Genomic DNA, 26,137 nt, shown 5'->3' with positions numbered 1-26,137 from the left:
CAAGCATGACAATGCCTGTTGTTTTAAGTTGATGCTTGTGACACTACAGTTGCACAGCAACAAACAACTCATACACTAGGTTGTGGGTTTTAAGCGAGGCAAAAGGGGAAAAGCAGAATAGAGAAATGGAAAATTCCATGACATTCTTATGGTATTTTCTACATCTAAACCCTAAGTCTTATAAATTGTAAAACACAAACCATCAAGAGTCAGAGAAAAACAGCCTATTTCAGCTCTTGTTTGGCTTAAAGATTTGAAAAAAAAAAAGGCACTTATATGTAAGTAGCTTACTGCAAGACAGGCCATATGTATGCCAGAACAAATCTTATAAAACAACAGTGATGTAAACTGTTCCCCTCCTGTGATTTACGTGGGTGACTTCCTCAGTGCTACTCTTCAGTAAAAAGGACACATACATTTTAGAGCTGTCATTGGTTCATGGAGATATAAGCTAAGTCTGATTTAATTTATTTATTCATTGGTTTTGCAAAAGAAGGGCATACTATGCAGCCCTACCTGTCCTCAAACGCATGATCCTCCTGTCTCATTCTGCCAGAGTTCTGGAATTACAAGTGTGTGGCAGGCAACCAGCCCAGCCTATAAGCAAAACCTTCTTTCTAATCATCTGCAATGACCACCTCCCTTGAGGCAAAACAGCACAATAGAAGAGATTCTACATTATCTATTTTTCCTCAAAATCCAAAGAGAAGTGTGTTCAACTGCACCACAATACTGTCTCTGCTGGGAAGACAGCAATGTTCATATTCTCCAGAATCCTTTAAGAGCCATTTACCAATATCATTAGATCCCCTGACCCAGTACTCAATAGTCCCTCCCACTGCAGGGCATGGGACAGTAGAGATTTGCATAGTTCTTTCAGTCTTCTGTGAATAGAACCTGCAAACAGAGAAAGGAACTGAAAAGAAAGCCACGGCAAATCTCCTCCCACCAGTTTCTTCCTTGTATATCTTGAGAATAAATTATTTGTACAGCAGGGAAGGGTAGTTAATGTGGTCTATTGTCTCCTGTATTTTTTCAGCTTCTGAGTGTATCTGTGTTGTACATTATTTTTTCTGTGATATGACCCTTTAAATTATATCATAAAGGAAGCCATCAGAAAGCAGGATGTGTTCTCTGAGAAGGATGCAATATTTAGTGTTCCTGTTGCTGACCAAGGCATTCAGCATAAAAGAAATAACTTCATAAGCTAAAACTTAGTACACAAAATCAGATAAAAGAGAACACTTGCATAATTGTTAAAATTAAGAAAATATTTCAAATATTTTAAATATACCTTAACATAAATATATATATATATATAATATAGAATTATATATGTACATATATAATATGAGCTCCTATAGTTACATAATACAAAACTAATCTCACACAGTTTGACCAGAAATTAATTAAAATGATAGCAAAAATAAATATTTAAATACTTAGCAAAAAGCCTGTCTTCAGAAAATGTAGATAAAACATATATTTACAGGGGTTAGGCAAGTGCATGAGAGAGCCAATTCATCTTTTAAATAGTTCATAAGGCTAAAATTAGCCATTACATTTCTTTCAACAAATATCATTTTAACAAATTCAGGTATCTGTAAAATGACACCATTCGCATATAAATAAATAAGGCAAGCAAACAAGTATCAAAACAATCTAGGCACGCCTTTAATCCCAGCACTCGGGATGCAGAGGTAGGAGGATTGCCATGAGTTTGAGGCCACCCTGAGACTCCATAGTGAATTCCAGGTCAGCCTGGACTAGAGTGAGACCCTACCTCGAAAAACCAAAAAAAAACAATCTAGGCAGGCTGGAAAGATGGCTCAGCAGTTAAAGGGACTTGCTTGCACAGCATGACAGCCTGTGTTCAATTCCCCAGTACCCATGTCAAGCCAGATGGGCAAAATGGTATGGGCATCTGAGTTCATTTACAGTGGCAAAGCCTGAAAAGCTCAAATCCAAAATGCTCCAAAGCCTAAAGCTTTCTGAGCACCAACCTGCTATTCAAGAAATTTACAAATTAGAACATTTCAGATTTTGGATTTTCTCATTAGGCAGTTCAGCTAGTAGTCTCTGTAAGTATCTTAAAATTTGAAAAGACTAGGCTGGAGAGATGGCTTAGCTGTTGAGGTGCTTGCCTGCGAAGCCCAAGGATCTGGATTCGACTCCCCAGAACCCACATAAGCCAGGTGCACATGGTGGTGCATGCATTTGGACTTTGTTTGCAGTGGCTGGAGGTCCTGATGTACACATTCTCTCTCTCTCTCTCTAATTAATTAATTAATTCTTTTCAAAAAAATGGAAACGCTAAAGTTTCAAGCATTAGGAAAGGGGAGACTTAACTTGCATTAATGAGCACATGCACGTCAGAATGAGCAAAGCTAAGAGTGAGGTGGGAGCAGTTAAGTATAAACGTGATGTGAGTTTCCTCAGGGGAGGCTGTCGGCAGGAGTGAGGGCAGGCAGAAATCACCAGGCTCCTTCCCACAGCCCTGACGAACAGAGCCAAGGATTACCTGTGGGTGACAGGCAGATCTGGGGCCTTCTCCCTCTTTCTGAAGTCCCAGAAACTGCAGCGCTGGTTTGCCACCATAAGAAATAAGAACAGAGGATATAGCTCCAGGTCTTAAGGATATGACCCATAAACTTCATGCCAGCCCTCAGACAGTAATGTGATCTTTGACTGTCTTACAGAGCCCACCCCTCCACTGGGAATGAACAGCGGTGGTGGGAAGATACCACAGAAGGCAGGGCAGCCCACACAGAGGCAGCAACCTTCCAAACACCAGCTTCCACTGCTTACCTGCTTCTGCAGCCTTATGTTTTCCCACACCTTGCCGCATACCATACACTCAAATGCATCAATATAGTTGTCCTGGGTGATATCCTGCACTCCCCATTTCCGTTCCCTGAGAGTGGTCAGAAGTCGATGGTTAGAGATCTCACCCTTCAGCTTCCATTCCATGTAGGTCTCATACAACTGGTCATCATAATCCAATTGTCTGATGAAACTTGCAAGCTCTTTGGGATGAGCAAATTCTGACACAAGAATAGCACTTCTGTTGCTTGGAAGCCAGTCTGAGATGCTGGGAGAACCATAGTACACAGGGACAACCCCCAGTTTCAGTGGTCTCCAGAACTTCTCTGTGATGTAGTCATCACAGACTGCATTTTCAAAAGCAAGGATGAACTTGTACTGGGCAATGATCCTGTAGAAGCCATCAGCATCCATGGTGGCTGGACTTCTCAGCTGCTCAGGGAGATCTTTGTTCCGTAAACACTCACCATAGGAATCAACTTCAATGTAAGTCATCAGCTCACGGACATAGCTGTCCCTGTCTGATGGCGGATCACAGTCTGACTGGACATAGACCAGCGGAGCTAGTCTTTTTCTGAGGTTGTTTTTGGATTTCAAGGGAACTACGTATCTCTGTGACTTCAAGACTTCCACACTTTCCAAATACTGGGTAGTGAGTGGCAAATGGGAATGCCTGCTGAATGTGGCCGTGTGGTTGAACAACGTGATAACTGGCTTATGGAAGAGCTTGTAATTGTTCTTTGGAGACTCCTCATGAAGAAGGGCCCAGTCATGATGGGCGCTCCGAGGCAGAGGCAGGCTGTCCACGTTAAAGTCAGTGCCTAGGAAAGGGAAGTTAAATGTAAATTACTATGTCCAAATGTTTATTATCTCCATATGATATCAGAGCACTAGAGGAGCCCGAGACAGTGCCCCTGGCCATCATGGGGCTTGAACCCCCAAACTGCTCAAGAACTGGGTCACCAAATACAGGGATCATCTTTCTCATTTAGTGAGAAAGGAAATGGGAGGAGTGCCTGGACAGGTTCAAAAGGAGGATTTAACCCAATTGCTCCAGTAAGAGACTTTTAGCCTAAAGGTGTTGTCAACAAAATAAAAGGACAAAACCAGACATGAAGATAGACAATTCTTTCTTGGCTGGTGTAACTGTGACCCCATGGTGACTACTGATACACTACTAAAGAGACCTTCAAGGGAATGGGTGTTGCACTCAGGTTCACATTGCTGGTAGAAATCACCCAACCAAGAGCAGCTTGTGGGAAAAAGAGGTTTATTTTGGCTTACAGGCGCCAGGGGATGCTCCATGATGGTAGGGGAAATGATGGCATGAGCAGGATGAGAAAGGATATAGCTCCTCTATGATGTATATCATGCCCTGACCAACATAAGGTGGACAATAGCAACAGGGGAGTGTGCCAAACACTGGCAAGGGGAAAACTAGCTATACCATAAACCCACCCCCAACAATACCCTGCCTCCAGGAGGCATTAATTCCCAAATCTCCATCAGCTGGGAACCTAGCATTCAGAACACTTAAGTTTATGGGGGACACCTGAATCAAACCACCACAATTGGGATGGGAAGAAGGGAAAGAAAAGGCTAATTCAATGAATAAAACCAATTTTCAGTATGTTCATATATTAAAGTTCCCAATTTTTTTTTAAATAGAAAGTTCTTTCTAAAAAAGCAAGAGAGTGTGGTGGCACACGCCTTTAATTCCAGCACTCAGGAGGCAGAAGTAGGAGGATCACCATGAGTTCAAGGCCACCCTGAGACTACATAGTCAGCCTGGACCAGAGTGAGACCCTACCTTGAAAAACCAAAAAAAAAAAAAAAAAGCAAGAGAAAGGAAGTCAAAATGTAAAAACACTGGCTTGGCAGATTGACTAGTTGAGAAAATAGAGGGAGGAGAGTTTTACAAAAGTAACTAGAGGGCTGGAGAGATGGCCTAGCGGTTAAGCGCTTGCCTGTGAAGCCTAAGGACCCCGGTTCGAGGCTCGGTTCCCCAGGTCCCACGTTAGCCAGATGCACAAGGGGGCGCACGCGTCTGGAGTTCGTTTGCAGAGGCTGGAAGCCCTGGCGCGCCATTCTCTCTCTCTCTCCCTCTATCTGTCTTTCTCTCTGTGTCTGTCGCTCTCCAATAAATAAATAAATAAAAATTTTTTAAAAAAAAAAGTAACTAGAAGTAAGACACAGGATAGATTGTTTTTTTTAATCCAAAATGATCAATTTGAAAAAAGTACAGTTAATCAATCTTAGTCAAAATTTTAGAAAAGAGGATTTTAAAGACAAAAGGCACTGACAATAGCACTGTTACAGAGCACTGTGGGAATGGGCATGAATTAACAAGCACATCAAGAAATAAAGAGGCATAACAGGATTATAATTGGAAGTGATTCCAGCTTCCACAGGATTAATAGAAAAGCCTTTGATACATGATAATATACACATAGGAACTATGGATGTGGTAAGCAGCTGTTTCCTGACTGTGTAGAGATGCACTCAGAAATAACTGAAGAATTAAGACAATATCACAATATGGAATTTTGGAACAATTCTGACAATAAGAATTCTATAGACACTGATTTAAGTTTTGAAAAGTAAATGTAAGGAAAGAGCAAAAACAAACCAAACAATAATCCTCCATCTTCTACCATCCACCAGGGGATTAAATATACCAAATAAACATAGCAAAATAAAACTGATTTTGTTAGGCTCATAAAAATAATTATTTAGGGCCAGAAAGATGCCTCAGTGGTTAAAGGCACTTGCTTGCAAAGCCTAACAGCCCAGGAATCAAATGCCCAATACCCATATAAAGCCAGTTCAGAAAGTGGTATATGCATCTGGAGTTCATTTGCAGCAGCAAGAGGCCCTGGCATGCCCATTCCTCCCCTCCTCTCTTTTCCTATCTCTGCTTTCAAATACATAAGTAAAAATTAATTATTATCTGGGCTTGATGGCACACACCTTTAATTGCAGCACTCAGGAGGCAGAGGTAGGAGGATTGCCATGAGTTTAAAGCCACCCTGAGACCACATAGTGAATTCCAGATCAGCCTGAGCTAGAATGAGACCTTACTTAAAAAAAAAAAAAAAAGAAAAAGAAAAAAAGAGGGCTGGAGAGATGGCTTAGCGGTTAAATGCTTGCCTGTGAAGCTTAAGGACCCCGGTTCGAGGCTCGGTTCCCCAGGTCCCACATTAGCCAGGTGCACAAGGGGGCGCACGCGTCTGGAGTTCGTTTGCAGAGGCTGGAAGCCCTGGCGCGCCCATTCTCTCTCTCTCCCTCTATCTGTCCTTCTCTCTGTGTCTGTCACTCTCAAATAAATAAATAAAAATTTTTTTAAAATGCCTTTAAAAAAAAAAGAAATAGAGGGAGGGAATTACCATGGGATATATTTTATAATCATGGAAAATGTTAATAAAAATTTTTACAAAAGAAATAATTATTTAATGCCAGTACACATTCTCTAAAATAAAGATAAATTCTCTGATGCCGATCAATCAATGAGAAATCAGTTAATCAAGAAAAGTTTTTAAATAATTAAAGATCATATCATGGGCTGGAGAGATAGCTTAGTGGTTAAGGCACTTGCCTAGTAAGCCTAAGGACCCAAGTTTGATTCTGCAGTACCCATAAAAGCCAGATGCAGAAGGTGGTACATATGTCTGGAGTTGATTTGCAGTGGCTAAAGGCCCTACACACCCATTCTTTCTCTATGTGCCCTCTCTCTCTCTCTCTTTCAAGCAAATAAACAACATAAAATAGATTTTTTAAAAAACTTAAAAAGGGGCTGGAGAGACAGCTTAGCAGTTAAGGCACTTGCCTGTGAAACCTAAGGACCGATGTTTGACTCTCTGCATCCCATGTAAGGCAGACACACAAAGGTGAGGCAAGCGCAAGGTCACACATGCCCACTAAGTGGCACAAGCATCTGGAGTTCTATTGCAATGGCTGAGGCCCTGGCATGCCAATTCTCTATCTTCCTAAAACAAAACAAAAGATGACATCAGAAGATGTCCTCAACACATAGAGATCGCTGGGAAAGCTCTTTAGTCATAATAATGGAATTGCATTCTCAATCATCAGCAAGGAGAGATGCAGATACTAAGATGGGCCTGTATATGCTCAGCTTCCATTTGCTGATCCTGATCTTTAGCATCAGGAAGATTCCTTGGGTCTGAGGAGATGGCTCAACAGTTACAGACATTTGTTTGCAAATTGGTCAGGGCTCAATTTCCCCAACCACCCATGTAAAACTAGACACAAAAGATGGTGAAAGCATCTGGCATTTGTTTTTATATCTCAGAGGCTAAATGCACTTGTTTATAAAGTCTGATGGCCTACGTTCAATTCTCCAGTATCCATGTAAAGGCAGATGCACAAAGTTGGCACATGCATCTGGAGTTCATTTGCATTGACAGGAGGCCCAGGCATGCCCATACTCATTCACACACTTGTAATGCACATGACATAGATATAGCTGAGTGGTTAGAAAGGGTTAATAATCATCTACACAGAGGAGAACGTGAAAGAGAATGTGAAAATAAAGGCTGCACAAAAAGGTCCAGATTGACTTCCGGTTAAGATGGCGGTGTAGGTACCACGCCAAAGCAGCCTAGAGGGGAAAAAGACCAAAAAAACTCAGCAAAATACACACTTTTACTAAAAAGTGAGGTGCATAGGAAATTAAAGCAGCAGCAGAGAAGGAGAAGAGATCCAAAGCATCCAGAGCCCGCACAGACCAGCAAAAGTGGCCACGGCAGCTCCGCCAACTGCGGCAGCAGCAGCGCAACAGAAAGCAGCCAGACTCGGCTCCAGCCGCAGGAAAAGCCAGCTGCAGGGAGCTTCCACTCACACCGGAGCTCTCGACAACTCAAGAAACATGAAGGGAGAGCAGCAATAAGCAACAGAGGAGCAGACCATGAGGTAGAAGAACACGGTGAATAGCGATAGAACTAGAGCAGCTGCGGCTCCCCCCCTCCTCCACCAACAGTGCCCAGCTCCAGCGAACAAGGCAGCAGTCCCCGGACCCGGCCATGCCAACTTGAGCCAACAGCGGGAACCAAGCAGGAGCAGAGTCTGGCAGCAACATCACTGGCTCAGGCACCAGTAACAGCAGTCCCAGCAGCAGCAGATCCAGTAACAGCAGCAGCAGCAGACGAAGCAGCGGCAGACACAACAGCAGCAGCTTCAGTGACAGCAGCGGCAGTGGACCCAGCAGCAGCAGCTTCAGCAGCAACGGTGGCTCCAGCAGCAGCAGCTTCAGCAGCAATGGCGAAAGACCCAGCAGAGGCAGCTTTAGCAGCAGCAGTTCCAGAAGCGGGTGTGCTAATATGCAGGGCCACAGTTGCCAGATTCGCTTTGCCCCGCAGGTAAAACCAGTGACCAGCTCCAGAAATCAGAACAGCAGCCCAAGGACGCAGGCAGCAACTTGACTGAGACCAAAATCATCCAAGGTAACTGGGATTGTACCAGGGAAGGATCTCACTTGGTCACAAGCTGACTTGGATCCCTCAACAGACCAGAAATCTTAACCTCTGTGTTGATACAGGACCTGGTTGTTATAATAACTACTTGCATACATACTTGGGGCTGTTTTTGATTGAAAGTGTACAGTCTTTAGTTAACTTTTAGAATCTACCTGTATTTTATTCCACTCAGCCTACTTAAATACTCCCATAGCAGGGAAACTCACCACTAGGAGAAACTTTGTAGATACTCTGAGAGTCTTAAGAGCCACACCTAACACCTTAAGCTCCTACCCTGAAAATATATAACATCAAATCAATTGATACAGCTAAGAACACCCAGCTAGCTAGAAAATCCAAGCATTAACTTAATCCAAGATGCAAAAATATATACATTATAACACAAGAAACACTAAAAAGCAAGACAATATAAATCCACCTAAAAGTACAAATGCATCAGAAATGTCCTCCAGTGAGAACGAGTTAGAGGAAATGCCTGAAAAAGATTTCAAAAGAATGATTGTAAATATGTTCAAAGAAGTCAGAGAACAAATCAAAGGAGTCAAAAAGGAACTCAAAAAGGAAGCCAAAGGAATCAAAGAAGACACAGGACACCAATTTCATGAAATAAAGAAGGTAATACAAGACATAACTAAGGACATAGAAATAATAAAGAAAAACCAGTCAGAATTACTAGCAATGAAGAACACAGTTAATGAAATAAAAAACTCTGAAGAAAATCTCACCAGTAGGATGGATGAGGGAGAGGACAGAATATATAAACTAGAAGACCAGGTGGCAGATCTAATACAGTCCAACAAAGAGAACGACAAACTTATAGAAAAGTATGAGTGGGAATTTCAAGATATTCGGGACACTATGAAAAGATCCAACATAAGAATTCAAGGCATAGTAGAAGGAGAAGAATTCCACTCCAAAGGCATAGTAGGCATCTTCCACAAAATCATACAAGAAAATATGCCCAAATTGGGAAAGAGGTGCCAATGCAGATACAGGAAACCTTTAGAACACCAGCCAGAGAAAACCTGCAAAGAACCTCTCCTCGCCATATTGTAATCAAACTTCTAAACACACACACCAAAGAAAAAATATTGAAAGCAGTTAGAGAGAAAAATCAAGTTACCTAAAAAAGCAAGCCCATCAGGATTACAGCAGATTATTCAGCACAAACTTTAAAAGCCAGAAGGAATTAAAGTGCTATATTCCAAGTTCTGAAAGATAACAATGGTCAACGAAGGTTACTTTATCCTGCAAAGCTATCCATTCAAATAGACGGAGAAATAAGGACATTCCGCAGGGCATGGTGGCGCATGCCTTTAATCCCAGCACTTGGGAGGCAGAGGTAGGAGGATCACCGTGAGTTCGAGGCCACCCTGAGACTACATAGTGAATTCCAGGTCAGCCTGGGCTAGAGTGAGACCCTACCTCAAAAAACCAAAAAAATAAAGAAAGAAAAAAGAAATAAGGACATTCCATGACAAAAGCAGGTTAAAGGAATATTTGAAGACAAAACGAGCTCTACAGAAAATACCTGATAGAATCCTCCATGCTGAAGAAAAGGAAAAGCACACATATAAAGAACCTAGAAAAAAACAAGCAATACTCAAATACTTGTTAACACAAGAGAGCACAGGTAGAACCAGAACCATAAAAAAAAGGGAAACATAAATACACACCTTTCAATATTATCTCTTAATGTCAACAGCCTCAATGCCCCCCAAAAAAGACGTAGGTTTGCAGACGGGGTTAAAAAGCAGGATTCTACAATTTGTTGTCTCCAAGAAACTCACCTTTCTACAAAGGATAGACATTATCCTATGGTGAAAGTTTGGAAAATGGTGTCTCAGGCAAATTGGGCCTAGAAAACAAGTAGGGATTGCTATCCTAATATCTGACAAGGTAGACTTTAGTCCAACGTTAGTCAAGAAAGATAAGGAAGGTCACTTTATATTGATTAACGGCACACTCCGACAGGAGGACATTACAATCCTAAACATATATGCACCTAACATTGGGGCTCACAAATTCATCAAAAAAACAATAGTAGAATTAAGGTCACAGATAACACCAAACATAGTGGTGGTGGTGGTGACTTTAACACCACACTCTCCTCAATTCACAGGTCATCCCAGGAAAAAATAAACAGAGAGGCATCTGGATTAAATGAGGTCATAGAAGGAATGGACCTAACAGATATATACAGGACATTTCATCCAAAGGCTACAGAATATACATTCTTTTCAGCAGCACATGGAACATTCTCTAAAATAGACCATATATTAGGACACAAAGCAAATCTTAACAAATTCAGGAAAATTGAAATAATTCCTTGCATTCTATCTGACCACAATGGAATTAAACTACAAATCAGCAGCAAGAAAGGCTATAGAGCATACACAAAATCATGGAAACGAAACAATACACTACTAAATGATGAATGGGTCAATGAAGAAATCAAGAAGGAAATCAAAAAATTTATAGAGTCAAAGGATAATGAAAACACAACATACCAAAATCTCTGGGACACAATGAAGGCAGTTCTAAGAGGTAAAATTATAGCCTTATGTCTTTATTAAGAAATTAGAAAGGTCTCAAGTAAATGATCTAATGCTTCACCTTAAAGCCTTGGAAAAACAAGAACAACGCAAACCAAAAATCAGTATGTGTGAAGAAATAATAAAGATTAGTGCAGAAATTAATGAAATAGAAATTTAAAAAATCCAAAGAATTAATGAAACAAAGAGTTGTTCTCTGAAAGGATAAACAAGATTGATAAACCCTTAGCAAATCTGACCAAAAGAAAGAGAGAAGAGACACAAATTAATAAAACCAGAGATGAACAAGGTAACATCACAACAGATTCCAGAGAAATTCCAATACTCATAGGGACTTACTATAAAAGCATATACTCCACAAAGTATGAAAATCTGAAAGAAATGGATGATTTCCTTGATTTATATGACCTACCTAAATTAAATCAAAATGAGATTAATCACTTTAATAGAACTATTTCAAGCATGGAGATCCAAGCAGTTATCAATAATCTCCCAACTAAAAAAAGCCCAGGCCCAGATGGATTCACTACTGAATTTTACCAGACCTTTAAGGAAGAGCTAACACCATTGCTTCTTAAGCTTTTCCAGGAAATAGAAAAAGAAGGAATTCTACCAAACTCCTTCTATGAGGCCAGCATCAACCTGATATCAAAACCAGGCAAAGATAGAACAAAAAAAGAAAAATACAGACCAATCTCCCTCATGAACATAGATGTAAAAATTCTCAACAAAATATTGGCAAACAGATAGAAGAGTATATCAAAAAGATCATTCACCCTGACCAAGTAAGCTTTATCCCAGAGATTCAGGGATGGTTCAATATATGCAAATCTATAAATGTAATACATTATATAAATGGATTGAAGGACAAAAATCACATGATCATCTCATTGGACATAGAGAAAGCATTTGACAAAATCAAACATCCCCCTTCATGATAAAAGTCCTACAGAGACTGGGAATAGAAGGAACATATCTCAATATAATAAAGGCTATTTATGACAAGCCTACAGCCAACATATTACTAAATGGGGAAAAACTGGAAGCTTTTCCACTAAAATCAGGAACAAGACAAGGATGTCCACTGTCCCCACTTTTATTTAATATAGTTTTGGAAGTCTTAGCCATAGCAATAAGGCAAGAGACACACATAAAAGGATACAAATTGGAAAGGAAGAGATCAAGTTATCATTATTTGCAGATGACATGATTCCATACATAAAGGACCCTAAAGACTCTACTATGAAACTGTTAGAGCTGATCAAAACCTACAGGCACGTAGCAGGATATAAAATAAATACACAGAAATCAGTAGTCTTCATATATGCTAACAACAAACACACAGAGGATGAAATCAGAGAATCACTCCCATTCACAATTGCATCAAAAAAAATAAAGTACCTTGGAATAAACCTAAGGAAGGAAGTAAAGAATCTCTACAATGAGAACTTTAAAACACTCAAGCAAGAAATTGCAGAAGACACTAGAAAGTGGAGAAACATCCCTTGTTCCTGGATTGGAAGAATCAATATTGTGAAAATGGCAATCTTACCTAAAGCAATCTACACATTTAATGCAATCCCGATCAAAATTCCAAAAGCATTCTTCATGGAAATAGAAAAAACAATCCAAAAATTCATTTGGAATCACAAAAAAACTCGAATATCTAAAATAATACTGAGCAACAAAACTAAGGCTGGTGGTATGCCTGATTTTAACCTATACTACAGAGCCATAGTAACAAAAACAGCATGGTACTGGCACAAAAACAGACATGTAGATCAGTGGAACAGAATAGAGGACCCAGATGTAAGCCCAAATAGCTATAGCCACCTGATATTCGATATAAATGCCAAAAATACTCAGTGGAGAAAAGACAGCCTCTTCAGCAAATGGTGTTTTGAAAACTGGATATATATCTGCAGAAGGATGAAAATAGATTCTTCTTTCTCACCATGCACAAGAATTAAGTCAAATGGATTAAAGACCTTAACAGCAGACTTGAAACTATGAAACTGCTAGAGGAAAAAGTAGGGGAAACCCTCCAACATATTGGTTTTGGCAAAGACTTTCTGAATACAACCCCAATTGCTCAGGCAATAAAACCACAGATTAATCACGGGCACCTCATGAAATTACAAAGATTTTGCACTGCAAAGGACACAGTGAAAAAAGCAAAGAGGCAACCTACAGGATGGAAAAAAAATCTTCGCCAGCTATACATCTGATAGAGGATTAATATCTAAAATATGCAAAAACTCAAAAAGTTAAATAATAATAAGGAATCAAACAAGCCAATCAAAAAATGGGCTATGGAGCTAAATAGAGAGTTCTCAAAGGAAGAAATACGAATGGCATATAAGCATCTAAAAAAATGTTCTACGTCACTAGTCATCAGGGAAATGCAGATTAAAACTACATTGAGATTCCATCTCACTCCTGTCAGATTGGCCACCATCACGAAAACAAAGGATCATAAATGTTGGTGGGGATGTGGAAAAAGAGGAACCCTTCTACACTGCTGGTGGGAATGCAATCTGGTCCAGCCATTGTGGAAATCAGTGTGGAGGTTCCTAAAACAGCTAAAGATTGATCTACCATATGACCCAGCTATAGCACTCCTAGGCATATATCCGAAGGAATCATCTCATTTCCTTAGAAGTACGTGCTCAACCATGTTTATTGCGGCTCAACTTATAATAGCTGGGCAATGGAACCAGCCTAGATGTCCCTCAACTGATGAGTGGATAATGAAGATGTGGTACATTTATACAATGGAGTTCTACTCAGCAGTAAAGAAAAATGGAGTTATGAAATTTTCAGAAAAATGGATGGACCTGGAAAGGATTATACTAAGTGAGGTAACCCAGGCCCAGAAAGCCAAGCAACACATGTTCTCTCTCATATGTGGATCCTAGCTACAGATGATTGAGCTTCTGTGTGAGAATGAAAATACTTAGTAACAGAGGCCAGTAAGTTAAAAAGGAGACATAAAGGGAAGAGAAAGGAAGGGAGGAGGGTACTTAATAGGTTGATATTGTATATATGTAAGTACAATGATTGAGATGCAGAGGTAATATGATGGAGAATGGAATGTCAAAGGGGAAAGTGGGGATGGGGAGGGAATTACCATGGGATTATTTTTTATAATCATGGAAAATGCTAATAAAAATTTTAAAAGAAAAGGTCCAGATTGGTCAGTGGTCAATGATAGGAACTGGAATCCATGAAACCTGAGCTAGAACATCAAATTTCTAGCTATGTCTTTCCAGTGAATTAGGGTCATATACCTAAGAGAATGTACCAGACTCCAGTCCATAGGTCAGGTATAGGGATCAAAACAGCAAGATTGGAGAACAAGAGGGATATGATTAAAATGAAGGAGATCTCTGGCTGACATGGTAGCGAACACCTGTAATTCCAGCACTTGGGAGACTGAGGTAGAAGGATCTAGAGTTTGAGGCCAGTCTTGACTACATTGAGAGACTCTGTTTCCAAAAGGAAGGAGGTCCATAATTAACTGTAGGACCCTTCATGGGGCCTTTGAAAGACTCTAATACCACTGGATATCCACAGCTAACTGCTTGTAGTACGTGGGTGATTCATTATCTAGCCCGTGTTGGAGAAACCACAGTAAAAGCCTAAAGCACAGCTGGGAAGTACAAAGTTGAAAAGCCTGCTCCATTGTGTCACAGGGAGCAGGGAGAGGGGCTGAGTTCCAGCTCTGCTTGTCTACATCCGTGAAGTACAGAAAGAAGTACAGGTGTCTGTGTCAAGACTTTTAAAGGCACCAATATCATTTTATGGTAGAATCATTGGAGAGACTAGGAATGGGAGAAATATATCTCAACATAATAAAGAATATATATAACAAATCTATACTCAACGTCATACTAAATGGAGAAAAACTTGAAGCATTTCCACTAAGATCTAGAACAAGATGAGTGTCCATTTTCTCTACTGCTACTATATACATTACTTGAAGTATTAGCTAGAGCAATGTCAGGAGAAAAAAATAAAAAGGATTCAAGTGTAGAAGTCAAACTATCCTTAACTACAGATGATATCCTTCTATACTTAAGAGAACCTAAAGAACCTACCAGAAAACTCCTAGAAGGATAAACATTTTCAGTAAAGTGGCAGAATATAAAATTAACACACAAAAATCAGTGGCCTTGTTACATATCAGTGACAGACATGCTAAGAAAAAAATCAAAGTAACAGTCCATTCCATTCACAATTGCCACAAAAAAGAATCTGGGGTTATCCTTAACCCATGAAGCAAAAGATTTCTTCAATGAAAACTTAAAAACATTGAATAAAGATACTGAGGAAGATACCAGAAGATAGGAAAAATCTCCCATGCTCAGGAATTGAAATATTTAATATTGTGAAAATGTCCATCTTACCAAAATCAATATATACTTTCAATGCAATCAAAATTCCAGAACCATTTCTGACAGAAATAGAATAATAATCTTAAAATTCATATGGAAACACAAAAGGCCTCATATACCACCAAAACCGTCTTCAGCAGAAAGAATACTGCTGGAGGTATCACTAAACTTGATTTCAAGTTATACTACAGAGCCATAGTATAAAAACAGTATGATAATGGCTTTAAAAAAAGACATATTGATCAGTATAACAGAATAGAAGATGTATATAACTACTGCTATGTGATTTCTTACAAAGAAGCCAGAAACACACAATGGGAAAAGACAGCATTATCAATACATGGTTCTGGGAAAACTGGGTATCTATGTGTAGAACAATGAATACATCTCTCCATGCACAAAAAACCACCTTCAAATGCACCAAAGACTTCTATATAAAACCTGAAATTTTGAAATGACTAGAGGAAAACAAATAGAGAGCCTACAGGCATACGGAAGGACTTTCTGAATAGGACTCCTCTATTCCAGGTTATAGGCAAAGAATCAACGTATGGGACTTCATAAAACAAAAAAGCAACTGTACAGCAAAGTAAACTGTCCACTGAGTCAAGACAATTAAAATAATTGACAGGTATATATCTGACAGAGGATTTTTAAACACACACACACACACACACACACACACACACACACACACACACAAAAGCATGAAAGAAGGAAAAGGTAACCTTTTGACCAACTAGTCAAAATAGGTGGTATGGTAGTTTGAATAGATGCCCCACAAAAGATTCAGGATTTTATTAAAACTTCTTGGATTTCCACCCACATGGCTGGAGGAGGTGTCACTGGGTGAGTCTTAGGGTTCAGCCCTAAGGTGTAGTGGGGCATTTAAATTCCAGTCTAAAGAAATGTAAAGTGCCTGAGTTCCCAGGAGTTCCTGAAGTGTGCTGGGTGGTGTGGCTTTGGGGGGTTTGGCTGGGGCTTTTCTTCTCTGCTTGGACCTGTGGAAGTGGGCCAGCTTCTTCTGTCATTATGGAACTTCCCCTGGATCTGTAAGTTTCAATAAATACCCCTTCTTCCATAACTGCCTGGTTTGGAAGTTCATTTCAGCGACCTGAGCCTGTCTGGTACAGGTGGGAAATAATGGGGTTGAGTATGTTCAAAATGCAAGATATACACTTATGAAAATATCACAATAAAAATCAACTTAAATTAAATTTTTTTTAAAAAGGGTGGGAAGAAAGGAAAAGAGAACAGGGAGGGAGAGAGAGAAGAAGAAAAAAGGGAGTGAGGGAAAAAAGAGTTATTTAACTCTCTCCAGCTCTAGGGCACTGTCTACTAGAACAAATGTGGCCAGAGTTCTTTAAAGCAATGGAAGTGAAATGGACAATGGTGAAAATGCAAAGTGCAACTAACATATACAGTTATTTGCTGCCTCTTACATCTAACAACTTCAGATTCAAACTTTCATTTCTCCAGGTTACTCTGTTTACAGAATACTGACACATTTACTAGTTCCTTTAAACAACAGCTGGCAAACAGAATGTAAGTACTAAAGTGCACCATAAAGGGAGTTGCAACTTGGAATGCAAATGGAATTAAAATTAATGCTGGAAACTGATGCCAGATTGCTGACTGCAGAGGCTGAATCTGCAGCAGCAATAGTACGTGGGAGATGGCATACTTTGTGGGATGAGTTTATGTGCCATCCTCTTTCTGGGGCACACACATGCTTCTTTGACTAGTCCCATACAAAACAAAGAAAACAGAAGACTGTAGATTCTTCACACAGCTTTACTCACAAAAACTGGATCACTCATACAGAGCTAAAAGTCCCAGATGGCAACCAGGAATTCAGACTAGACAATGGCAGAACAGAGAAATCACTGGCATTGCTACAATGCTGATTCTGTAGGAGGAACAGAGGGAGGGAAAATGAGGAAGGGAGATGGGGAGAATACCAGGACGCTCAAGTACTTCCACAAAAATAGTCTCCAGTGTGTAAGCTTGTGAGCTCAGGAAGATGGCACACTTCTGTCTGGAAGAGAAGTGCTTCCCTTGGGTCCTCAAAGGTAACTTCTATTTAAGAGTAGAAAAACAAAATTTCATATCATAAAGTTGCATGTCCTAAAAAATTTGGCTCCATCAAAAATACCCAACATAAGATCCTATTGCTGAAGACTCCACATGCTTGGGCTTCAAGGTCACTGAGAAATCCTTCTGGAGCTGAGCTTTAAACCTCCTCCATGTAGACCAGCCGACAGAAAGCTGGAGAAAGCCACGTTGCATGCAGCTCAATGGGAGAGAGAGAAATCACCAGTGAAAATACTCCATAAGCCGGGCATAGTGGCTCACGCCTTTAATCCCAGCACTCGGAGGCAGAGGCAGGAGGATTGCCATGAGTTCGAGGCCACCCTGAGATGACAGAGTTAATTCCAGGTCAGCCTGGACCAGAGTAAAACCCTACCTTGAAAAAAAAAAAAAAACACAAAAAATGAAAATACTCCATAGTGGACACTGCAAGCCTTATATTTGTCCAGCCCTGCCAAATGAGCCAATGGGTGCAATGGTGGCATGTCTGTTATGGGGGAAACCAACCACCCTCTAATTTGACTGGAGGCCTGCTCCATGGAAGGGAATACATCCCTGATACTGAAAACCTACAACAGGAGTAGTCATGAGCCCTAGGGTGTAACGTCTGCTGCTGTCCGGCTAAATGTATATAATATACTCATCAAACTACCCAGTAAGCACTTCTCTAAATGTTTATACCATATATTAATGCTACTCTCACCTTTTCATTAGAGAACTTTCTCTTTTCATGTGGCAGTTACCTTGGGATGACTCAGAAGGCATCACGGTGCTGAGAAGAAGTGACAGAGGAGTACTCAGCACTGATATATCTCAATCACACCTTCCAAGGCTCAGGGTCCATTGTGGAAGAGGTGGTGGAAAGAGTGTCAGAGCCAAAGGCAGGGTAGGACTCCTTACAAAGTGCTCTTCCAGACACAAAATGGCCTGGACATCCATGACCTCACAGTGCCTGATACTACCTACACAAAACCATCATAATAGAAAAGATCATGACATCAAAATAAAAAAGAGACTGATTGAGAGGGGGTATGATGGAGAGTGGAGTTTCATAGGGAAAAGTGGGGGCCCGGAATTACCATGGGATATTGTTTACAATCATGGAAGTTGTTAATTATAAAAAATAAAAAATACCCAACAAGGAGAGTTAAAGCTTATAAGGGGAAGGAGGGTAGGCCACAGGGCTGCCTATGCATTACTGTAAAGTGAGTGTGGTTTATTGTTACTTTTTAAGTCTTTTCACATACTTTTTTTGGTTTCCACACAAACTATTATGTCACTTATTTTTTTCCTAGGCTTCTAGAATCAACTAAAAATTTAAGCTGTCACAGGTAGCAGGGAAAAAAATCCTGTTCCTGAAGCTAAACTCAGAGCACTGGAACCAGCCATGGGCATCTCTGTAGGCGCGCTGGTGCTGTGGCCAATTCAGAGAAACTGTCAGGACACATGACCGGAGTGTTCTCCAGCTAACTGCCAGGTACCTTCCTCCCTCTTCTCATCTGATTTCTCTTCAAGGTTCCTTCCGCCAATGCTTAATCAATTCTCCACCATGCAGCCCTCTCTCAATTACATTTATTAGGCATGCCAATTCCAGCCCTGAGCATGGAAGTTTCTCAAGCTCCTTGTTGAGCATTGCTGGAGGCCAGTCGGTAACTTTGCAGCCCCTTCCCAACATGTGCAGAGCCTGAGGCAAGAGTGCAAATACAGTCTTGCTCACCATATGCCTAAATATTTAAAGTCTAAGGCAGGAGGAATGTAAGGTCAAAGCCAACCTGGGCTCCATAATGACACCTTGTTTCAAAAAGCTAAACCAAAACAAAAAACATTTTTGCCACTGAGCTGATTCTCTTTGGAGGGTGGTTAGCATGTGGTGACGAGAAGAGAAGAGAAAGGGTTCTGCCTCACTTACTGATTGTGATGGTTAACATTATCAATTTGACAGGTTCCAGAGTCACCTAGGGCATTTCTAGATGCGGTTAATTAAGGTGGAAGACACACCCTAACTGGAGGTAGTACCATTCCCTCAGCTGGAGCCCCAGACTGAATGAAAAGGAGAGAGGGAGCTGAGCAATGTGATCAGCCACCTCAAGTTCTTGCCACTATGATGGACTAAACCCTTGAACTTTAATCCAAAGAAAATCCTTTCTTCCTTCATTTTCTTCTTGGTCACAGTGAGAAAAGTAACGAATACACTCATTCAGGAGCGCTCAGGACCACCGCAGATGAGGCATTCATCATCTGCTGTCCAGACGCCACCAGAAGCACCTCAGTGGGTTGCCCCTCAGCTGAGCCACAGACAGCCTCTCCTGCATCCCTGCCTGTGGTAGTTTGAATGTGATAGTGTAAATGTTTGGCCCAGAGACTCAGGTGTTTAATAAAAATGAAGCTTGTAACATGGGTCAGTCCAGCCACCTGGCTGGAGGAGGTGTCTGTCACTGGGAGCAGATCCTGGAGTCCAGCCCTAAGGTGTGTTTGGGGATGAATATAAATTTGAATTCCAGTCCAAAGGTGTGAAGAGAGCAGTTTGAGCTCTGGCAGTTCATATCTACTACTGGTGTTGTTTTGCTCTGCTTGGATATGTGGAAGTAAGCAGTTTCTTCCACCATTGATGGAGTTTCCCCTGGATTAGTAAACTGAAATAAATCCCTTCCTCCCATAAACAGCTGACTGCAACACTGATGCTCTCTTTGTTCACTATCCTCACAAGAGCCACTGGCAGCCAAATGCTGGGGCTTATATTCAGAATTCTCACATTCAAAACTCAGTGGTTTCTTACCCCTCTTCATCTTAGCAGAACAGTCTAGTAGATGGATATGGACATCCCAACATACAAGCCCAAGTTCCATCCCAACATAACTCCTTCTTCAATCAAACCTTAGCCAGACTCCCTGGAGACCCTCTGACAACTGGACCTCAGCTTGCTGAGGATTGGAGGGGATGTATGTGTTTGTGTGGGGTATGCATATGCTTGTGCAGATACAGCACCCCATGCACTACACAGAGAAACATGGGGTAGCCCCTATTCCATACTGTTTTCTTGAGACAGTCTCACTGATTCTGGACCTTGCTGTTTTCATGAGTCCCACATATTCTCTAGTCTCTGTTTCCCAAAGGACTACATATATGCAAGGCCATGCCCAACTGTTTACATGTGTGCTGGGGAATTGAACTCTGCAGTCTCAGGCCCTCTCTGGTAAGAGATCTTAATGGCTGAGCCATCTCACCAACCCCAGAGTCAAGGTTTAACAAAAAATTCTGCCATATCAGTTAAACAAAAATATTCTACCTGAATATCTGATCAAGTTCCTGATTTCCTACACTTGATAACCAAGCCTATAGCCTGTCTTTAGCAAGAGCCTCCATACCTTTTATATCCTTTCTAACCTCCTTTCTTTACTGGTTGATTATAAATCCAAACTATCTTTGCTATATTCATAATTGAGCTCAGTTATACCAAAGTCTCTCTCCCCTATTTGTAGCAGTACAAATACAATCTTTTTCTATTTGTAATAACTATATGGTACACAACTTTTCTTTTACAGTCTATAGTCCTGCTGTCACCCCCTGGCCAAACATCAAGCACCATAGTGGACAGTAGGAGCCCAGTCAGCCCATGAGAGAATAAAGCAATAGAGAGTCTAGAACTGGGCTAGAGGCCTTTAAGGCAGGGGATTGTGAGGTACCAGCAACTGAATGTGGTATGCTCTGAGACATGGCTCTCATTCTCTGTTTCTTTCTCTTTGTCTCTCATAAATAAATATAATGTGTTTAAAAAAAGAAAAAAAGCTTGCAACTTGGATTTCCAACCATCTGGCTGCAAGAAGTGTCACTGTGGGTGGATCCTGGGGTCTAGCCCTAAAGTGTGTTTGGTGGTAGATCTGAATTCCTAGCACAAAAGCATACAGAAAGGCCTGACCTCTTCCTGGGCCCCTACTGTTTTGCTCTTGCTTAAGGTGCCAGCTCTTTGATGATCTCTGCTTGGATCTGTGAATGGGGGCCAGCTTCTTCTGTCATTATAGAACTCCCCCTGGATCTGGAAGCCTGAAATAAATCCCATTTCTCCCATAAACTGTATTTCTTTGGAAGTTCTTCCCCAACAACATGGGACTGACTATAGTACTAGTCATCTTCTCCCAAAATGCAACCTTTTTCTCTCATTTTCTCCACTATGCTATCACCTAGGCCGACTTGAACTTCTCAGAGTAATCTAGAGGCCTTGGCTTTGAGCATCCCTTTCCTTTTTCCTCACTGTCTTTTTTGTTGTTTTGTTTTGTTTTGTTTTTCGATATATGGTCTCACTCTAGCCCAGGCTGACCTGGAATTCACTATGGAGTCTCAGGCTGGCCTCGAACTCACAGCAATCCTCCTACCTCTGCCTCCCGAGTGCTGGGATTAAAGGTGTGTGCCACCACACTTGGCTCTCACTCTCTCTTAAAACAGTCTCAATGACGGGATAAATCACAATACATGGCCCCTGATCTTAACTCCGATGCAGACTCCAGACACATGGAAGAGCTGCTGCAGGGGGACCCTGGCCCAGATCAGAGTGGTTCAACACTCTGCGCAACCTGAAAGGTTTGTTCCTATGTCCACAATTTTCCATGGCTCGCAACATACCAATTCTAAACTCCTCTGATAAAGCATCACATATAGGGGAAACTTTGATCTCAAAATTTTTCCCAAAATGTCTCATATAAATTCATCACTAGAACAAACTATTTGAAGCAGAGGCCTTCTTCTGGTGAAGAATAATTTCTTTTGGATACAATGTCTTCTTACACACTTTTCTTTAGAATTTCAAACCTCAGACTTAGTATTACGATGGTTTTTGCCCACAATCACAGTACTTTCATCCACATGTGAGTTTATGAAGAGTACAGTGATGTCAGGTCTCTTTAGCAACACGAGGCTGCATTCAACCCGATCCTCAGGTTCTCAGCCCTCAGTGTTACCATCTGTACTAAAGAGGGCTGAGAATCTGCAAACCTCCTCTCAGACGCCCTAAACAACTGACTTATAGTTTGATCCTGCCACTGAGAAGAATATAGGGAGACTGGAAGGTGAAAGGGAGAGAATGTGGAGCTCAGAGATGCAGTGAGCTGACAGCTCCACAGAGCCACTCCTCCTGCACCTCTCCATCCCACTGTGGCTTCTGGCAGCTACTCTTTTGCATAATAACTTCATTTGCATGACCAGTCCCTCAACCTTTGTGCAACCAAACCCTCTAAATTCCCAGTTAGAAATAGTTCTCATCAGAATATGACTAATACAAAGGCACATTTCCAAAGACAAAACTTCTTTTTTAATATTTTATTTATCTATTTAAGAGAGTGTGAGAAGAGGCAGATATATGTATGTGTATGTATATATACATACATACATACATACACACACATACATATATAAAGAATGGGCTTGCCAGGGTGTTCAGCCACTGCAAATGAACTCCAGATGCATGTGCCACCTTGTGCATCTGGTTTTACATGGGTACTGGGGAATCAAACTCAGATCATTAGGCTCTGCAGGCATGCACCTTAACCACTGAGCAATCTCTCCAACCCGAAGGTGACACTTCTGACTGCAACATACTACTCAAGTTTTGTTGGAAATTTTCTTTTGTGCCCTTACTTTTCTGAAAATACTGGATTATTTTTCTTCATAATTCTGGCACCTTGTTACCACCATCTTAGACTTTTTTTCTCCTCAGAGAATCACTTTCCTGTTTATTTCCCTTAGTCCATCTGGTGAGAATGTAGAAAGAGAAAACTGCTTGCTTCCTTTTTAAGAAGAAAAATATAAAATAAAAAAATAAAACCCCCTTGAAGAAAAGAACCTTCAAATTACTTAAAACCAAAGCCACATTCTTTATTCAGGTACTGTGTTGTAAACTCTTTCCTTGAGCTGTGAATAATATTAAACCCTAGGTACCCCCAGAGAACAATCAGTGGGAGACAAAGGTCTCCAGCAAAGCTACATCTGACTACATTCTAAATTTTATCACAAATTATTAATCCTTTCCACTGCATCTCTTGATATTTAACATAAAAAAGAGATAAGGACCCTCTTATTGCTAAAACATTTTACAGCAGAGCCTTTGACCTATCTGAAATGAAAATCTCTATGGCCAAAAGATGTTGCAGATTATGAAACAATAGGCAAAATATGACTATTGTCGGAGATAGCAACAGTTTATAAATTATACCTACTCTGAATTAGCTCAGCTGCAACTAAACTCAGTGACCCGAGTTCTTCTCATTTCCTGCCTTGGACTAAATTGTTTCACAAAGCTCAAATAACCCCTAATGCTCAATACAACTATGAAAAGTGACAACCACCTTATTACAGCTGTCTTCACTTTCTGACAGTGCCTAAATGCAAGCACAAAATCAACTCTTTCTCCCACGTTTAGGAAAAGTGGCAATCCAATGTTGTAGAGAACCATTTAAAGAAGACCAAAAAAAAAAAAAAAAGAGTGATTGTTGACAGTGTGGCCAGAGGTGCTGCTCTCCTCCAGAGAAACAAGAGCTTGGGGGTGTGGAGGCAGGATTGGCAAATGATGAGCTCCAACCAGAAGCCTTCAAAACAAGGCTGCCAGATTTGAGGAGTATTCCCAGAGGCATGTGGAAAACTTACTCTTAGTTATTAAAAGCCATGCTACTGTGCTTCCTTGGACCCTCCTGATCACTGCACCGAGTCACATGTGTACAGAGAGCAGTTCTGAGGCAATTTTCCTGGGTCCTACTGTTTGGAAAACATCAAACTGGGGATTAGAGCTTCAAAGAGGAATAAGACATGCCCAATATTATTATGAATGTGAATGTTAAATTGTTAGCTGCAGAATAAATAAAACACATGTACACATTCATTGGGGAAGAAAGAAAGGCATAATTATTTCTGACTAGTTAAAGAGTTTGGCGCTAAATCACTGATACATACATAGAAAACCTAGTAATCAAAAAAATTAGGCTCAATTACTAACTCAGAACAAATAAGGAAAATAATTATTGTGAGTGTCATTTGCATAATCATTATGACATAAAGAGTGAATACTGGCCTACCAAACACCATCATTAACTGTAAGTGGAGGGTGGAACACAGAAAGGGTGAGCTCCCGTGTGTTCAACAGAAAATAGCCAATGATGAGGCCCTTCTTCTGTACTTGTCGCTGTACTCCCTGCTTGGACCAGACACCTGACAGGAAGCAGCTCAAGGAAAGAAAGGGCTCATTTTTGGCTTACTGTTCCAGGGGTAGAGTCCATTGTGGTGGGGAAGGCTCGGGCAGAGGCAGGCAGCCGGCTATCACATGGCATTCAGTCAGGAAGCCCAAGGTCAAAGGAAGTGGGTCCAGACTATAAAATCGGAAGGTCCACCCCCAATGACTCAGTTCCTACTGCAAGGCTCTGCCTCCTAAAGGTTCCAATAAACAGCACCAGCTGCAGCTGGGAACAAGTGTTCAAGCACATGAACCTAGGGGAACATTTTAAATTCATACAACAACATCTTCCAGGATGAGGACCCTGAGGACAACATTTAAAGCTGTAACTCATAAAACATGTTGCCACCAAAAAGTCAAATAAGGCAATAGAGTGGTAGACTCCAATGATTCTAGTACTTGTGAAGCTAAGGCAGGAAGATTACAAGTTTGCTGTACCTCAGAAAAGCAAAGACAGAGAGAGAGAGAGAGAGAGATCCTATCTCAAAAAATAGAGAAGTCTTTAAAAGTGGTTACAAGAGAACTATTTGTTGGGCCTTGAGAGGCCCGGGCATGAGGCCTAGAGGAACTTCCTGAACCTAGCTAAAGTTTGGTGATCTGCCTCGGGCCAGTTATGCCTAATGGCTTCTGGCCTGCTACTTCCTCATAGGAGTTGGAATTCCCGCGCTTGTGCTTGGGACCAATCATCTCAAAAGTCACGGTTTACTATTGGCCCTTACCTCTCCCCGACATCCTAAAATCCCCGCCTTCGTTCTCAACAATATATAGGCAACTGCTTGTAACAATAAAGCGAGTTCCTGCTTCGACAAGACTCCCAACTCAGTGTGGTTTTTCTCCAGTGACTAGTAGAGGTTCTGAGTCGCCTGACATTCATTCCTTCTTCCTCAACCCCTTGGGAGGAACCAGCGGGCCTGGCCCCTCCTCAGCACTACCTACCCACCCAGGAGGAGCCCGGCATCTGGCGCATAACATGGGGCTCCGGGAACCGGCAGACTAGTGCCCTGTGAGAGGCATTCTCATTGAGGAGGTCAATCGGTGTACATGTGCGGGTGAGCATACCCTCATAAGTTATGAGGCAGTCTTCAAGTTTAATGCACTAAACTTTTCTTCTATAACCTGTACTTGCTTGTCAACATCTCTGTTCTCTTTCTCTTTCCTTTCACTTTTGGTTCGCTGGCAAACTACATCTGCGGCTTTATTTCTGAATGGGTCCTGGCAAGCTGCATCTGTGGCTTTTGTATTTCTGAACATGTCATATGTCCCTAGTGGACACACTGTGTGGCTTTTGACTTTTAGGCTTGTGCCTCTCCCTCTCCCTCTCTCTCTCTCTCTCTCTCTCTCTCTCTCTCTCTCTCTCTCTCTCTCTCTCTCTGCTTGGGCCTGAGAAGGCAGACCAACTTTTTCTGCCATCATGGAATTTCCCCTGGATCTGTAAGCTTGAATAAATATCCCTTCCTCCATTAACTGTACCTGGTCTGGAAGTTTATCTCAGCGAACCTGAAGCTGTCTGATATAGAAGTTGGTACCAAGAAGTGGACTGAGATGAACCTGACCATGTGGATGTTT

The 26,137-nt window shown here is 41.2% G+C and overlaps 1 protein-coding gene across 2 annotated transcripts in view; it reads right to left on the bottom strand.

Annotated features, from left to right (window-relative positions):
• Fut10 (fucosyltransferase 10) overlaps positions 1 to 26,137 on the bottom strand; it is a 175,623-nt gene that overhangs the window by 31,674 nt on the left and 117,812 nt on the right. The window contains exons 4-5 of one of the 2 annotated variants that reach the window (XM_045158682.1): positions 2,809 to 3,644; positions 2,522 to 2,583 (exon numbers count right to left, since the gene is read on the bottom strand). In XM_045158682.1, the coding sequence (XP_045014617.1) occupies positions 2,522 to 2,583; positions 2,809 to 3,644 (898 nt within the window). The remainder of the gene's footprint in view (positions 1 to 2,521; positions 2,584 to 2,808; positions 3,645 to 26,137) is intronic. The other variant, XM_045158681.1, reaches the window with a different exon arrangement.

Source organism: Jaculus jaculus, chromosome 9, assembly GCF_020740685.1.
Source record: "Jaculus jaculus isolate mJacJac1 chromosome 9, mJacJac1.mat.Y.cur, whole genome shotgun sequence".
In the NCBI taxonomy this organism is placed as follows: Eukaryota; Metazoa; Chordata; class Mammalia; order Rodentia; family Dipodidae; genus Jaculus; species Jaculus jaculus.
The sequence above is the reverse complement of the archived record's forward strand: the minus strand, read 5'-3'. Positions and strand labels throughout refer to the sequence as shown.